This window comes from Ixodes scapularis, unplaced genomic scaffold (assembly GCF_016920785.2).
Source record: "Ixodes scapularis isolate PalLabHiFi unplaced genomic scaffold, ASM1692078v2 PGA_scaffold11__112_contigs__length_91849675, whole genome shotgun sequence".
NCBI classification, from domain to species: domain Eukaryota; kingdom Metazoa; phylum Arthropoda; class Arachnida; order Ixodida; family Ixodidae; genus Ixodes; species Ixodes scapularis.
In genome coordinates this window covers 48,376,591-48,395,012 of record NW_024609837.1, presented here as the reverse complement: position 1 = coordinate 48,395,012, position 18,422 = coordinate 48,376,591, and the positions used below count along the sequence as shown (strand labels likewise).

The 18,422-nt window shown below is 44.5% G+C and overlaps 1 protein-coding gene across 1 annotated transcript in view; it reads right to left on the bottom strand.

Annotated features, from left to right (window-relative positions):
* LOC8040630 (oxytocin receptor) overlaps window positions 1-17,931 on the bottom strand; it is a 47,519-nt gene extending 29,588 nt beyond the window's left edge. Inside the window, exon 1 of the mRNA XM_029977741.2 lies at window positions 17,152-17,931. Coding sequence (XP_029833601.2) covers window positions 17,152-17,931 — 780 coding nt within the window. The remainder of the gene's footprint in view (window positions 1-17,151) is intronic.
* Between the last annotated feature and the right edge of the window lie 491 nt (window positions 17,932-18,422).

Below are 18,422 nucleotides of genomic sequence, written 5' to 3'. Positions count from 1 at the left end.
GAGTGCAGAAGGGCAACGTAGTTCACCGGTCTCAGAGTAAAAAAATTAACAAGTATGAAAGACAATAAAATCATCAAGGGAAATTAAACGTAAAAAACAGAGACATTACCAGGTGCGAGAGCAAAAAGAGAATACGTGGATATCGTACTGACAAACATCAACGCGTCAACTAATCGGCCCTTTTCTTGCAAGAGGAAGTTTCGAACAGCATTTCTGAACTCTCTCCCACATGAGTTAAAAATATAAATAGTGTCAGAGCAGTGATTATAACACTCAGCCGAACTTTGGATCGGGTTTAAGTGGCTAAAATGCCGAGCTATATAAAAATATGATTGAAGCCGTCTAGGCCTACGTGGAACTCTGAGGCTCACTTCGGAGAGAAGGCTGGGAGAGTTAATCGAGCCGTGCAGGGCATTAAAAAAAAAGAGGGAGATTGGTCTTTACTTGACGCGGCTGCAGGCTCAACAGGTTGGCGAGTTGCGAGTTGCACCCAACGTTTAAACAAGGATCGTCTTTTTTGGGGTAACGATATTCGAACATAGAAATAAATTTGTTTTGGACTCGCTCGACAGATAAACCGTTAGTTTTGGAAATGCCGTTCCAAACAACCGAGGCGTACTCTAGCTGGGATCTAAGGAACAGTACAGCGTGAAAAAAGCGGACGGGCTTTTGAATTCCTTCGTTATGCGAGACACGGCAAACTTGAGCAAGGCGGATCAAACTACTCTGGTAACGTGAGTGTCAAATCTCAGGGTTGAATAAAAAGAAAAAAGAAAAAAAAACACCAAGGTCCCTCACTTTACTTACACGTGACAGTACTTCGCCATGATAACTATATGGAAAAAAATATATCGTAGGTCTTGCGAGAATATGTCATTACTTTTGTTTTAGTATGATTCAAACGGAGGTCATTCTCTAAACACCAATGAAAGAAGGATTATGCATCATTCTGAAGCGTGATGCAACCTCTAAGGTCTATACTTTTTTGTAACGTTTTATATAATCAGCGTACTGCAGAAATGGAGAGTTTAATATAACTTCAAAGACGTCATTTACAAAAAGAAAATATTAAAAACGAGGGGGCCCCAGACAGACCCCTGAGGCACTCCAGAGCTTGCCTTGTACAAGGACGAGATAGTGCCACGCACGTGGACGAGCAAGCGCGTGCGTGGCCGAGTGGTTACCGCGCTTGACCGTCGCGCGGAAGGTGTAGGTTCGATTCCAGTCAAGCGGACTGTCACTTTATTTATTCTTTCAGCTTGGCCTTCTCGTAAGTTCGAGAGCATTCTCACCTGATCGAGTTCCGATGGTTCTACGCACCGAAAGTTCTATGCCGAATGATCCAGAAACCAACGAGGGTACATAAGGGACTCCGCAAAGCATGCGGACTCGGTCTCGCCCCAGCGTTCGACTCTGCTTTTACGCCGACCTCGACGCCCGCGACGCTCTGCTGTTATCTTCTATTTCCTTTTTATTTTGGGCACAAGTTCGCCTCATTAAACGTTTCAGTTTCTTCAGTTATTCTTCTCTTGTCACATCGCCATTCGTGACAACAGTATTGTTGACGCGGACGCAGGCTTGCCTATCAGACAAATAGCTTTTTAACAAATTGTGTGTTAACCACATACTCCGTACGAGGCAAGCTTGTATAAGGGAATGTTGTGGCTGACTACGTCGAATGTCTTACTCAGGTCGAAATAAGAAACGTCAAGGTGATCTTTATCACAAACTACTTCAGATGCAGCAGACGTAAAAAATACAAGATTGGTAGATGTCGATCTGCCGGACACGAAACCATGCTGATTAGGAATGACTATACTACGAAACTTGAACAAGAGGAATTGATGGATTACCATTTCAAAGAGTTTGGAAAAAGAAGAGAGGAGAAAAATTGGTTTTTAATTAAGAAGATCACCACTATTTCAAGGTTTCAGGACCGGAACAACCACTGCCAGTTTCCAGTCGTCAGGGAATATACCTAACGTCAAGGAGTCATTACAAATTGTGCACAGTATAGGCGTAAGTAATTCATGATTACCTTTAGCAATTGCAGCGGGTATCCCGTCATGATCTGTAGACAATGTGCGTCTCATTTTCTCAATACATAGCCTAACACATTCCTCATCGACAACTACAGAACCTACTGAGTCTCCAAACCTTCCGAGTGAGGCAATATAGCTAAGGAGCAGTTATTAATATTGTTGTAGACTGACGAAAACTGTGGGGATTGTGATCCCTCAACATTCTGTCGCGTCAGCCTTTTGGCGCGCCGTGGCGGCCGCGCCGACGTAGCGAGAGGTGGCGCTACTTACCACAGTGAGTGAGCATCTGTGGTAAGGAAGGAGAGGAATTAGGTTTAGAATTGAGTAGCGAAAAATCAGCAATCATGATTTTTAACGAGGATGAGGTTGAAAGGCTGAAGATACAGAATATTACAGTTGAGAGAGCTAGTAACTACAAGTATCTAGGAGTATGGATATGTGATGGTGCAGAATATCTCAGTAAGCATGAAAAGTATATAATAGGTAGCGGCAACAGAAGTGCAGCTGTAATGAAAAATAGAGCACTTTGGAATTACAACAGGTATGAGGTGGTGAGAGAGATTTGGAAAGGGGGTCATGGTGCCTGGCTTGACTTTTGGAAAAGCAGTGCTATGCATGAAATTTAAAGTGCATGCGAGACTAGAAATAAAACAGTACGGAGTAGGTAGACTGGCTTTGGGGGCACATTGCAAAACGCCAAACCAGGGAGTACAAGGAGCCATGGGATGGGCGTCATTTGAAAGCAGAGAAGCGGTGAGCAAGATAGAATTTGAGGATAGGTTGAGGCAAATGGATGGGGAGCAAAGAGCACGAAAGGTTTTCAGCTATTTATACATGAGGAGTGTAGACACAAAGTGGAGACAGCGCACTAGGAAATTAAGAGGAAAGTTTTTGGGCTATTGCTAAGATACGGAAGAGCAAGTCTCAGTTAAGAAGAAAGTTAAGGCCACAGAAAGAGATCGGTGGCTAGAGGGAATGCAGACAAAGACGGCTCTGGAAAGCTATAGATTAAACAAAACAGTTATTGCCAAAGAGAGCATTTATGACAATTCTAGGGGAAGCTCATTGTTGTTTAAGGCGAGGACGGGTGTTCTGCGAACCGGAACATACAGAGTGAAGTACCAGGAAATGGATACAGTGTGCACTGCTTGTGGAGAGGACGACGAGACGGCGGAGCACTTGATACTCTACTGTAAAGGGCTTCACCCCATGCCTACCGAAGACAACATAGATTTAATAAAGTAATTGGGTTTTAAAGACAGCGAAGGGAGAGTGGATTTCAAGACTGTAGAGATTACCAAGCAAAGATTAAGTGAATGGTGGCAGAAATTGAGAGAAAACTAGGTATTTTCTTATTCACTGATGGCAAGGGGGTTTCATAGCCTCACTTTCTTTGCACTGCGGAGAGAATATAGATTTCACATTTAAATATTCTAAGCTTAAATGGTAAAACAAAATGGCTAGGTGGCGTAAGCTACCGCCCGATCCAAAGGGCTTAGCCGTATTCATCCATCCATTCAGTGGCTTCATCCTCTCCCCCTTTGGGGCGATTTCCGTAACGAACCCCTGCACATAGGAGATTGACGTGTCGCTCCTTGATTGGCCACTTCGCCCCCGCTGTTATCTTAAAAAAAAAACAGCGGACAGCAGTATCTCGCTCTCTTCTTCCTGGGATTCGGCGGCGGCGACAACGGCGAACCGTCCAGCGCACCGGTGAGCGTTTACCCCATTTCTTGTACCATTGGGACCGACCGTTCGGCCGTGGGCGATCTCCACACCGAAGGCGTTCACCAGCTTATAGCTGCTGTTTTCTTCTTTCTGTTTCATTGTAAATAAACAGATTTTATCACCGTTACCAACGTGACTGGTGTCTGGTTGCACTCAACGAGCAGCATGCCACGTGAGTAGGAACCCGCTTCGCGCTAGAGCGTCTCGCCACGATTGTGGTACTCCCAAAGGCAGTGGCCCAATGGAGAACCACAAAAGTGATCCGCAAACAACTCAAACATGCCCTTCGCACTGTCGTTATGCTGATTCAAAACGATTTTGGACTCAATATTTTTCTTCCTCAAGCGCGATTTAGCGTACATCCAAAATTTCTAGGGATTTTTAATGAGATCTGATTCGACCGAGTCACATTGCGCCTGGCAATCACGGTTTAGAATTTTCTTACATCGCTTTCTGCAAATTTTAAATTCAACTTCCCATTTTCGAAGACCACTTTTCTTAAACCTCCTGTGTAAAGATCTTTTCGTTTTAAAAGCTTTTTGAGTTCACGAGAGAAGCAGTTAGAGAAGCGAGATTTTTTAGATGTTTTAAGAGTGATATATGTGTCTATGGCCCCCTGAACAACACTTGTGAGGAGATATACTTGGTCGCTGACATCAGACGACTCCAAGATAGAAGCCAAGTCAACACCCGACAGATGGTGATACATTCCATTGTGGTCCTCCGCTGAATACTTATACGATGTGTGTGCGGAAGGACCATTAGAGGGACTGAGGACCGGAAGTTCAAAAACAGAAAGAACTACATCAAGAGTAGAGTGATACATATCCCCAGGAACCATAGAAAGTTCACTTCGAGCCACGCGTATACCGTTCATGTTTGAAAGGCATAAATCTAAAGCATTACCTTGGTCGTTTAGAGTGTTATTTTTCTGTCTAAGATCTAAAAAAGAAGTTGAGGAGATAGTTGTTTTTTTGTTTACAATAATAGTTGTCAGTAAGGACACTAAACTGCGTCCAGTTAATACCTGGAGCGTTAAAATTCCGCAATATTAAGATATTGCTCCCCTGTGAGTCTTTCACGATATCTTGAATGTCAGCGAGACATCTTTGGCAATCATGTTCTGTCGTCTGAGGAGGAAGGTAAAACAGAACTATTAAAATACGTTCTCTCCTAGAACGCAGCAAATGTTTTTCCTCCCAAAAGCCCTGCCTGGACCTCAGCATCAATCCGCACTCACTAGCAAAGCACGTCGCGTAAGCTGTGAACTTCCGCCCGCAGGCAGGCATAGAGCCCACCTGGAGTTCCGCCTGCTGTCTCTGCTCATGAATTCCTTCCAGCGCGTCGAGGAGAAGGGACCGAATGGACTGCAGGGTGAGGGCCCCATGTGCGTCGAGGTCATAGGGAGAGGAGGCAGGCAGCGTCACCGTACATACAGGGGAGGCCGATGGCGTAGAAGCGGAGGAGGAGAGCGGGTGAACAGGATGCTGGGATCACGGGAGACCACGCCGCTGACGTTAGGCCTAGCTCCACCGCTGATCTTGACACAGCTCTGGCAGACAAATGAGCTCACCGCAGGCTGAAGACATGAGCGTTTGGTCTCCGAAAAACGTACGGACTTCGTACGCGCGCGAAGTTGGCACTCAGTGCAGCGAAGAAATCTTTGTCGTCCGTAAAAGCAGCGAGAGCAAATCAGACATGCATCTTTACTGGGCGGCATCTCCGCAGCGAATGGTACTACTAATATATTTCATAATACTAACATTACTGGCCTATTTTCTAATAACATATTAATGTCGCTTTATTTCTTGTACCCATAAGCACAACTTCATGTCTCTCGTATTAAGCATAACGCAAATACTCTATATTTAAGAGAGCGAAGAATATTGACAATGAATGAGCAGATATATAAAACTCTAAAATAATAAAAAAGAAGATATGGCAAAAATTTGGGATTGTCATTAAAAGTTTGGTTGGGTCTAGTTAGTTCATATCATATCATCATATCATTTGAAAGGTTACAAGTGTGAACTGAAACACGAACAAAACATGAAACACGAAGGAAAGAGACAAACCTAACTTTCCATTACGGGTTATTGTTTCTGAAAAAGTTATTTCCAAGTTCGGGTCATCCAGTACCTAGAGCGTCTTCTAAGAGAGCTTTCCACAACCGTCCTTCATTTGTTAGAAGCTCCGGTAAAATTGTGCAACAGCTGATGACGGCTTTGAAGGGTGCGATCACAGCCTTCTCTTTGGACGTGGAAGAATCGTATTACTATGTTTCACGCGGTCGTCGTTTTAGAGCTGTTCGCCATAAGATTGAAGAGTTGGAGAGACTCTGATTATAGAATTCCACGGGAATTGACATTGATAACATTTGGCGCTACTGGAATTTTATTCGTTGTCAACGGCTTTCAGTTTCGAGGCACAGTTCAAAGTTCAGATAGATGGAATCTGTGTTGGGCCTATGGTAAAAGTGGTTCTGTGGCATTTTGTTTTTCTGGCATGGACAAGAGCGTTTCTCAAGCTTTGGTGGGGATGAATTTGGTGAAAGTTTTCCCATATGTGGACGACTTACTCATTGTATCGGGGGTTTGTACAGATATAAGGTTTGGAAGTTGCTGTCACAACAATAGTTCACTTGTTTATTTGACTCTCAGGTGCACTAAACTTCACATGGAAATTGCCAACGGAAAATTGCATACAGTTCCTGGATCCTCATTTTTTTTCTTCTAATTATTATCTGTGCTGCACGTATAACCAACGTTCAAAGACTGTATCTTTGCTTTCAGCAGTTCCCACATGCCTTCACACACCTATTACTAAGATCTGCCAGCGTAAACTGTCAGACAGCTTTAACCTTTAGGAGACCGGAGACGTGAATAACGGCGAGCTTAGTTAAAGTCAAGGTCATGAGGAATTTCGGAACGCTTCAGAGAGGTATGAAAAACCTGGTTGTGAGTGTGAACACAGGCGGCAGAGTACACTGCTGTGATAACCCCCCTGTTCTCTTCCCCCTCGTGTATCCGCATTTACCATTTTGAATGACCACACCGCATAAGCTATCTTCGTTAATCCCACGGGTGACATAAATCAAGAGCTCAGCAACTACTGGGGCCGCGTTCAAAGCATCCCAAGCACACACTTAGACATATGTATGTGGCGAAGCGCCTAAAGCGCAAGGTAATCGCTCCCCAGCTCTGCGACCAGAGGCTGACTGCGTCTCTACTTACAAGAGAAAAAGAACAACATACAAAGTGTACACCTGCGGTCGCACGATACTTGGTTGGTCTGTATGTTGCCTTTCAGGTAACGCAGCAAACAGAAGTATGACTAATGTACAATTTGTAAAATTCACTGGCGTGGAAGGGCGGGTTTGATCGAAATCTCATTTGCGCAATCCGTCCTTCAAAGCGTAGTGAAGTTATTATCATGATCCTCTTGCTTCTCAAGGCGCATGAGCGCAAGGAGTGCTATGAAAGCACCCTGGATTGAACTGCGCTTGCACCAGCACATTTCATAGCTCATCTTCGTACAACGTTTAAGTCGCGGTCTCAGAGAATTCATCACACAAAAGACAGACTGCAGACACTCTTGGAGGCCTTCCCTGCATGACTTCAGAATAGTTACAACTGTCTTGAGGCATGTTGGAAGCATGATTGGCTTCTACGGTGCTTGAGGCCTGTCGGAATACAATTGTCTGCAGCAAAAACTGTCTTCTGTATGATGTACAAGCAGTGTGACTGATGTGTTACGGTTCTGTAAGCCAGGATACGACCTCCATGTCTATCAAGTATCTTTTCACCGCTTCAAGCATATGCCTTGTGCACACCTTTTGGACATTGCGCCTCACAGAAAGAGTTTACAAAATGTTTTTTCTTGCACAGTCTCTATTAACCCTTGGACGTAGTTTATTTCTTTTTTATTATTTTCGGTGGTCCGGTTTTATGTGCTAAGGAATAGTGTAAAGAAAGGGTCAATATAGGTTGTTTAGGTACAGTGCTTGCAGGTTTCTTAGATTTCAATGCATCAAGTGAAAACAGAGATGGGCAAAATACATGCAAATATGTATCGAAATGCAAATACAAAATACTTTGCAAGAATGTATTTAGTTAGAAATTTAATTACATTTCCAAAAAAACATTTAAGTTCAAGATACAAATACAACCAAATATATTTGGTCTCGTCCAAATACTTTTCCAGATACCTTCCTTAAAATTTGCATCAGCGACTTCAGGACACCTGCAACGGGTTTCTGGGTATCTCATTTTAATTTTGCATCGCACTCTCGGGAGTTATTGTGCGAGGCTCTCATAACGTAATAGAAATGTAATCAGCTTGGACGTAATAAGTGAAAAAAGTACAGAGCTTCAAGCAGCTTTTTTTTTGCCGATTACATTTTGGCATAGACCAACAAAGAACCGAGACGACCAAGACGCGCAGCACTCGCTAGATAACGTTTTATTGTTGCAACGCGCACCAGTTACGAAAATCTGGACGACTCGCGCATTTAGAATGTTCCAGGTAAAAATATGGATGGAAATCAGGCTGGAAAAAATCACAAGGTGTCACAGGAACTTATTTAGCCAGTCTACGTCGATTTCGTCACTATTCTTGCCCTGGACTAGCACCGCAATCACAAATTCACTAAACGCTTGTGCTTGATTGAGAGAAACTGCGTTTTGTGCAGAACGTAGTTTTCTTCCTGCTCTGGAGAGTGACAATAAATTTGAGGGATGGATTTTCGCCCACAAAATTGTATTTAATTATACTTGTATTTGGAATACCCACGTTTTTTGGTGTTTAAATACACACGTCAAATACACTACCCAATTTGTAGTTAAATACAAATGCAAAATACACAAAGTAATTGAAATACTGCCCATCCCTGAGTGAAAATATTGAAAGCGAAAAGTTGACACCTTTTTTCCATTCGATTTTATATTGTCGCATCCTCTTCCGGAACATTCAAGCGTTTTTAGATTCCTAACTGGAGGAACTTTACAGAACTTCCCCTTTGGGTGATGAGCTACCACACCCCAAATTTAATTCCAAAAATCATTAGATGTTTGAATCCGAATGGCCAGTGCTTCCACTGCAGCCCCGTGCACGTGATGCTCCGTGCACGTGAGCATCACGTGCACGGAGCATTTAAACTTAAAACTATAAATAGCCTTTGCAAAACAATGAACAGCCTAACAATGCGAAAACAATCCTCGAATATATTGTTTATGGTTCCCAATATACCTAGCAAATCGCAACACCTCCTCCGGTGTCCACTGGTTCGCGTTTAGGCGGGTACTTTTAAATATGTCATCACCTCCGTACGTATGCGGAGACGACTGTCAAAGGGTTAATGACATTGCTACATTCTGCACAAACATTTGGGTCACCTTATATAGAAACTAATTACAACATATTAGGTTTGCTAGTACGATCTGCGTGAGTTGTTGGTATAACACGTTGACTACTTCGTCTGTGATATGCGCATAATCACGTCCTTTACTTTAAACGCAATCAGAGTAGATTAATTTTTCTACTCTGTGTAAGTCAATAATTCCTATGTATGAGTTATTTCAAACTGCCTGATTTTCCAGGCAGCATGAGAAGGAGACATAAAAGGCTCGGTTTCAGGCATCACATGGATATTCAAGTTCTAATTGGTGGTCATCATCCATGCGCCGGCTGGAGCTTCAAACCCTGTTGGGCCAGCCACCTTTCAAGTTATTCACCTCAAAGTGCACACATTTCATGAGCTTAGGTGCTCCGATATCTGATAGGAGTGAAACCATGGAACCTTCACCGGAACCTTGAAGAAGCAAGTTACATGCAAACAAGAAAAAGAAATAACAATCACTTTGTTATAAAACAACATCTAGCATTGCTATACGCATTTATTTCAGGCATAACAGACGGCAGCTTTGCTGGTTCGTGCTGTCGCTCCTGCTACACCACAGCACTCCGTCAAAGTGCATGCATTCTTGGTAAATTCGTCAAGTAGCAGAAAGTTCCGGTCTGAGAGGCTTGGACGACTGCAGATGGCAGGCTTGGACGACCAGTGTCGCCCCTACTGGCAGACCGACCTTACGCTGTATAAATCACTAAAACGTCCAAATTTTGCAGAAGTCTGGGATCAGACATTTCAGAATGGTGGGGCCTAGAGTCTTTGGGGAATGTGACACGCCAACAGTGAGATCCTTTGCACGACACCAGTCCGAGACTTGGGACGGATCCCAAGGGGCATCGACGGCGTAGCCTGTAAAATTAATTAAAACACTCATTAAGAAATATTGTGTAGCAAGTTCAACCTGAAATCCTTAGGAGGGACTATCATGTGCAGGGATTGTTATCATGCTACATTTGCTTTCTGACAATACTGTGCCATCCAAAACTTCCCCTACAAGACATATGTTCTCAATGTTGCTGGCGTGTTGCAAGCCTTAAGAACAGAAAGAAAAAAAGACTAGTAGATGTAGAGCACTGTGAAGGCCTTAAAATCGGGGTATATCGAACAATCGTGCGCCACGATTATGTATCGAAATGTTACTGAAAGTAACTGATCCCAAGATGACCTATACTTCGGCACCTAATTAGAAGGATTGAACCGAAAGTTAGAACGTACGGTAGAAGCGCCACCCGTAGCACATCATAAATCAACTCGGAAACATACCAGACATGGAGGCGGACTCAAGCCATGTTCGCTCTCGGATAGGCGCATGTCAAGCAAATATACGTATTGTTACTGTTATTAGTAGGAGTACAGCGAAACGACACGCCCACAAAAAAACATCATAAAAAAAAATCCTGACGGGCTGAAGGTCTGGTTGTCTGAAGGAGTTGTATTTTGGGACGTCTGATGGTTTGATGGTCTCCTGGTCTGATAGTAAGTATGAAGTTCTAATCACACATATGAACCGGCAAACGAAAAAGATTGCATAGCAGACAAATCTATACTTTTTCTTGTGCCCATTGTTATTTTAAATAAGGAACATTCGAAGCGTTAGGATCCCTTCTGAAATCCATTGGAAACGTTAAAGCAAAGTTTGTATATTGGTTATGGCATATATTATTTATATTTCGAAATGATTAAACGTTGAATTATTAAACTGGAAAAAAAAAAGAAAGAGAAAATGGGCTGAATCCCCTCGCTCCTTTCTAGACTCCACAACTTGCTACTTTATCTGTTTCAGTTTCGTGGCTATCAACACTCTCTCCACATCGTCTATGCCGGGCGAGACTACGTTGTGCGATATCGTGCAATACACTAAGCCTCGTCGGCCCCTCATTGCACTGAGCCTAGTAGTACCGGATTCGCGGACTTGTAACCGTCTTTTATTTTCTTGCAAACATTTAGTTCACAGTACACGTCCGCCTAGTAAATGAATGTCTCATCAAGCTAAGTGCATTTTTCGGTACATTCTCTGCCACTGAGATCGCAAACATGATCTACTTAAAATACAAGACGGATCAACGAATTGTTTCACCAACAAAATATAACCATATTTAAAAAAAAAAAAAAAAAAAAAAAAAAACGATGGCTGCAAAAACATACTTGAGACTATTGAAGGTGTCTTCGTGACCTTTGGAGCATCCTAGAACAATTGTTGCGGCGGGTTAATAGGGATTGGACACTCCTTATTGAGCAACGCCGCTGTAAGCTCTCCACACCAATTATAATCCACGGATGCGTGACGACGTGAGAACCTTAGCTCAGCCTCTCGGCCACTGCTGGAAACTTCCAAAGAATGTCAGGTTCTTTCTACCACCGAAAGATGTCATGAGAAGCGCGATCAGCCTTTCTGACGTTCTGACTGTCTATCGAGATATCCTGATGGTCTCACCCGGGCAACAGCAAAACGTTTCGATGGTCCGTCAGTCAGCACAAGACACGATTCGACGGTGTGTGAGCTACAAAGAGAAGTCTTTATTGGTCCATGAGCCACCATCAAAATGTTTCGTGGTCCATCAGAAACCATCAATGAAGTCTGACGGGCCACCAAGAAGGTCTGTTGGCCAATCAAGGTCTGCTGAACCATCAGGAACGTGCGATGGTCCATCAAGAAAGTGTAATGGGCCGTGAGGAAGGACTGATTGGTCATCAAGGATGCCTCACGAGGCATAAAGAAGGTCTGATGGCAATCAAGAATGTTTGATGGATCAGCATATATTTATGATGGTCTTCTCGATGGGGCAGCGAGCATATCAAACGTGAGTTTGATATGCTTTCTGCTCACTGTTGAATCACTCATAAAACAAAACACTAAGGACGAAGAAGACTTTCACGTAGCGTGGTCGTAACGCTGGATTGCCGGTGACTTTCGCAGAAGTGGACGAAGTTAGCTCGACTGTCAAGCAAAAGTACATGATCCACGCCGATCTCGGATGTGTCCCCGCGTCAACACGACGTAGTACGTGCACTACCGAGACGATCTCAACGCTCGGTGATTCGCTGGCGTTCACAGCCCATGCGGTCACAGCACGACACCAACTTAACTTCGTTTAGATAAAAGTAAACCGTAAAACGAGCACGACCCCGCGGGACACAAGTGTCGCCGTTGCAGCCTCACCGGCCTCGCCACTGCGCTCTCGACGACGTGGAAGTAAAACCCATTTGGAAGCGTCTTTTGTTAGCGGCAGATACTCGTAAGACATTATCCATTCACGTCACAAACACTAAGAAACGCAACCGATCCTTGTTCCCGGTACATATGGCACCCATCACTAAAATAAGACAAAGTCTATCGGTTTTACGCCGAGTCCATCGACGGATTCGCCCCGCTTTCAGACAAAAGAGCAAGGAAACCAAACGGCAATGTTTTGTCAGAATCGGGGGGGGGGGGGGGGGGGGGGGGGGGAAGGGGGGTTGGGGGTGGGACCGCTCGTCTTACCTGTCTCTGCCATCGTTTTCGCAGGGACATTGCGCCATTTGAGCCTCTAACCAATCAGACGTGATATCGCCACTTTCGTTTCCTTTTAAGAGACACCAAACATATGTTTGGCGTAGCCTTCCTGTAGTCTTCGTTGGAAGACTCGCCTTTACTTTCCAACAGGTGTACCGGAGTATAGGACCAGTCTCATGCTGTCGCAGTAGCGCAAGATATCTAATTGTACTTCGTGCAGCTGCGATGTGTCAATGGCTATGGCGCTGATGAGAGGCGCCGATTCAAAAATTATGTCGGTGGTATCCGAACCACCAGCGCAGTAAAACCATGTTCCAAAGCCTACCGGTACACAGCCAGCTCGCCGCTAACGCTCCCACTTTTCGACTGCCGAGAGCACCTCCGGTTCCGGTGCCAAAGAACGTCACGACCTTCATGATTACGCAGCGGCTTGCTTTGTGGTGAGGTGGAGAACAAAAGCTCGATATTTTAATAATATTTCGTGTAGATGTTAACAAACCGTCACGAAAACGGATGCCTCTTCGGTGTTCTGTGAACATTGAAGGGTTAATGTAAAAGCTATTTGGCCGAAGTAAAAAAACTCATTTCATGGTCCCTTTCATGACAGGCCTATAGAGCACAGGCTCGCAGTACGTGACTATTAAGGGGGGGGGGGGGGGGGGCATCTCGCGGAGCATCGTAAGCGTAGTCCAGTTGTTACTTCTAAGACTTATAAGGCCACTCTTCGTGTTTCAAAATGGGTATAAATTCGCAAGAAGAAAGGTCAAATACACAGCTGTTAGTCCGGGCCCTCGTAAGTAGGTCGTGTTCTATTCTGTCTAATAAATCGCCTTATAGCTTACGTGTTTGTTCAGTGTAACTTCGCAGCGCAATATACCTGATAATATTGTTCAACTGTAAGCGTGGCAGAGGCAAACCGCTTTTAGATTTTACAAGGCTTGTTCAAACAGCATATGAAGAGGGATGGATAAATCGTTGAAGCTTTCTTTACCAAGAACACGGGTGAAAAGTGTGTGAGGATCTTGGCTAGTTTTCTGTTGGACGAGGAACTGTTTTCTTATATAAAGCTTTATATAGCACTGCCGATATGTTACCGGTTTAGGGCCTGATATTGATGTGGTGAACGGCAGTCTGGCTGAGTGCAAGTTTCTTTAATAAAATCATGAAATAAACACGAAGAGGCGTAAAACAAGGACAGTCACTGCCCTTTTCGTACGCTTTTCTTGTGTCGTCCGTGTATCAGTTCACGCTTTTAACCTTTGAAATGATATGAATGTCAAATTTATGTGGTTTATCTAGTCATTTGAATCCTCAAACATGGGGACACGAAGATAATAAAATATGTACTCATTGACCCGAGTTGAGTCATCAAAATCCGGGAACTTTAATTTATGACTTGCATTTAGGTCACCATGAACGACGTTATTAATTAGTTAACCTCTACTCCCTTCTCACGATCGCTTTAGGCAATAAAAATTGCTCAAGCAACGTCTCACAGTCACCAAAATGACTCAATTCGTTATAATTGCTGTACACCCTATTTAATACTCGTTTTAGAGCGCAGCTCTTAGGCGCCTGTTTCCGGCATGAGCGGCGTCGCCGTCCGCGTAACCAAGGTCACCCCAAGGTCACGTGACCCCCAAGGTCACCCCAAGGTCACGTGACTCCCCAAAGTCACCCCAAGGTCACGTGACCCCCGAGGTCGTGCGACCCCTCCCAAGGCCACGTGACCCCTCCCAAGGTCACGTTAACCCCCGAGGTCACCTCAAGGACACGTAACCCCCAAGATGACCCCCAACATAACCCCCAAGTCACGTGACCCCCCGAGGCCGCGTTGCCCCCTCCCCGAGGTCACGTGACCCCCCCTCCCCCCCCAAAGTCACGCGACACCCCCCCCCCCCCCCCGAGGTCACGTGACCCCCTCCCCCCGAGGTCAGGTGACCCCCTGGAGCATTTTAAAGAATGAGGAAAGGAGGAGGAGGGGTCTACCCTCCCCTCACTACCCTTCCCTCCTCCTCCTCAAGAGCTGCGCTCCAATTTAGCGTTACAGGGAGTTGTAAACGGCTTTCACTTTTTTTGTAAATTTTTCTTACCGATAGTTTGTGACCCATTCAAAAGAATCCACATGTTGAAATGAAAATTTCAGTTGCGATAGGTTTATAAAAGAGCAGTAAACAACATAAAAAGTGTAATTTGGCGACAGGTCAGTATCGGTAACCAGCATTCTTCATGCCGAATATAAAGTTAAGCAGAAATGGTGATTAAACGAAAGCCAACTGTTGATACACCAAGAAAGATACCCGATAGAAGCAGCCCTGGGAATCGCCTGCCTCTAATATTGAATGAGAAACTATTTCTCCAAGCTTTTTATGAAACACAGTTATTTTGTATTCTGGGGATTAAGTAACATGCGGTTTTCAAAGGTAGCACCTAACGCTTTTGATGTCAGCTTGCAGACGAGAATAAACAGATTCCGATTTTATACTACGAACTACATAATGTGACTGGCTAACAAAGTATTTTGCGGCACTAACACCAGGCACACTTTAATGTATCAAAAAAGTTCGATTGTTTAATAAAGGTGATATTTACTTTGGAGCAGGGATGGGCAGTATTTCAAATACAAGTATTTGAAATACGTATTTCAAATGCTTTGTGTATTTTGCATTTGTATTTAATTACAAATTGGGCAATGTATTTGACGTGTGTATTTAAATACTAAAACGTGGGTATTTCAAATACAATTGTAATTAAATACAATTTTGTGGGCGAAAATACATCTTGTTTTTATGCATGTGGTTGTAAGACTTAGTCTCCATCCTTTATTCGGCCATGGGGCTTTTTTTCTTTTTCTCCTCCGGCTTTATTTTAAAGGCACTCTCCAGAGCAGGAAGAAAACTACGTTCTGCGCCGAATGCAGTGTCTCTCAATCAAGCACAAGCGTTTAGTGACTTTGTGATTACGGTGCTAGTCCAGGGCAAGAATAGTGACGAAATCAACGTTCACAGGCAGACTGGCTCAATAAGTGCCTGTGACAACTGTAATGTTTTCCAGCCTGGTTTCCATCCATATTTTTGCCTGGAACATTCTAAATGCGCAGGTCGTCCAGATTTTCGTAACTGGTGCGAGCTGCAAAAATAAAAAATTCTCTAGCTAGTGCTGCGCGTCTTGGTCGTCTCGGTTCTTTGTTGGTCTATTCCAAAATTTAATCGGCAAAAAAAGCTGCTTGATGCCCTGTGCTTTTTTCAGCTATTACCTCCAGGCTGATTACACTTTTTTCTTTTGTGATTATATTGTCAGGAAGGACAAGTGATGAGGCGGCGAATAACTGAAGGAACTAAACGTTTAATAGGGCGAACTTGTGCCCACACATAAAAAGAACCATCAGATAACAGCAGAGCGTCGCGGGCGTCGAAGTCGGCGAAAGAGCAGAGTCGAACGCTGGGGCGAAACTGACTGCAGATCGCCACGCGGAGCCCCTTACGTACGCGCGTTGGCTTCTGGAATAATCGGACTAGAATGTTCGGCGACTCCAACATTCGAAACTCGATCAGACGAGAATGTTCTCGAACTGCCGAGAACGCAATGTTTAACGAATAAATAAAAGAGCATTCCACTGACTGGAATCGAACCTAGACATTCCCCGCGACAGTCAAGTGCGATAACCACTCGGTCACGCACGCGGTCGCTCGCCGACGATCGTGGCAATATTTCTATTACGTTACTAGAGCCTCGCACACTAACTCCCGAGTGTGCGATGCAAAACAAAAATGAGATAACCAGAAACCCGTTGCAGGTGCCCTGAAGTCGCTGACGCAAATTTGGAAGAATGTATTTGGAAAAGTATTTGGAGGAGACCAAATACATTTGGTTGTATTTGTATCTTGTACTTAAATGCTTTTTTAGAAATGTAATTAGATTTGTAATTAAATACATTTTTGACGAAGTATTTTGTATTTGTATTTCCTTACATATTTGCATGTATTTTGCCCATCCCTGCTTTGGAGTGTACTAGTCAACTGGAAGGAAATTCGTGCTCGCAGAAAACACTCATAGGACGGATCAAAGGCGGTAACAACGTACAAAACACCAATCACGCCAATGCTATTTTGCATAACAAAACGCAAATTATGAAAGAAAGAGGACGATACGTAAAAGAAGAACGACACACACCATCCCTTGAAAAATCTGTCTCTGCAGTAAAGACTGACACGTAAAAACAGTGACGACGCATAAGGTGTCTGCTGCTGTTTTACAGTGCCTTCCTCTTCTTTTGTGTCTCGGATTTAGCTATAACTTGAGTTTACCAAACGCAATTCCACAAACGCATTTCTGGAAAGTCACATTTAGGTAATGCACAAAAAGAAACCGTCGCTAATAGTGCTAAACGTAGACAGCAATTTGTTTTCTTTCAAAAACCCAAGTGGGCAAACCATCGGAGACGCCATTACGAAGCGTGAAGACACTCAAGACACACGCACCTTTGCTCTCGGAAATGACGAGGCGGTCTGCTGTCCCGTTGTGCTGCTCTTTGCACCTTGCCTCCAGATAACCAACAATATTCCAGCGTACAAGGCCACGAGTAGCACCAGGGGCGCGATGAACACCATAAAGAACACAAACCCCATGTAGACCTGCCGGTGGTACTTGGGTGTCTGACGGTCGTAGAAGATTGACGTGCAGTAGCACTTGCCGGGACTTACTTCCATGCTCCTAAACACGTAGAGGTTCGGTAGCGACGGCAATAACGACAACGCCCAGGTCGCGATCGCCAGTTTCCACGGATCTGGGCTCGGAGCCAGTGGAGTCACGATGACGATGTGTCTGTCAAGGGCGATGCTAACCAACATGTACGTAGAAGACACCAGGACGAACGTCTGCAGAAACTTGAGGAACCTACAGAAGACGTCGCCGGCTATCCACAATCGTCCCATGACCTCCCAGACGACCTGTGACGTCATCGTGATACAAGCGACGTGGAGGTCAGCTATGGCAAGGTTCAGGAAGAGCACGCGGGCCTTGGACACGCGGCGGCGCCGTCTTCTGAAGACGAGCTTCCAGCAGACCACGCTGTTTCCGAACACCGATAAGGCGATCATGATGATAATGATGGCGATGCGGACGCGCTTATGGTACCGTGGACCCATCACGTCGTCTTCGTCTGTGCAATTCGTAATGCGGGTTGTGTTAGGCGACGCGAATGATGAAGACACCTGACAGCCAATTGTATCTGTAAGGCTCGCATTTTCTATTGTGAGCATTTTTATGCTGGTTGTATTCCGCAAAAGTTTATCCACTCCACCAGCATTCTGCACCGGGAATTCTGGGTTCCCCCGATGCCGTTGCCAAGGGCTTCTTCATGGCGGTCTTGCTTCGTGCCACCGGCACCGTCTGATGCAACCAGGAATATCGCCAAATCCACTCGGTGTGTAGTGCCTGCAAAGAGTCAACTAGCGTCATTGAAATGCACACGATTACTCGCGTATCTGCGGTTTTGGCACAAAGAAACAATATATAAACTAAAAGGTGAAAAGCGGGGATCAGTGCCTAATTGGAGTGAGCGTATAATTCGGTTTGTTGACGTATTGAACTCAAATCGTTTGGAAAGGTGACCTGAAGGAAGTGCATCAATGTTATAAAACGTTCACTACACAGATTACCCGATTAAAACGTTCAAAACCAAAACGACAAATCCCTACCTGCGGCGGCCGTCTGCTAAAGAAAGGCGTCTGATTAATTAGAGCAGCAGCGG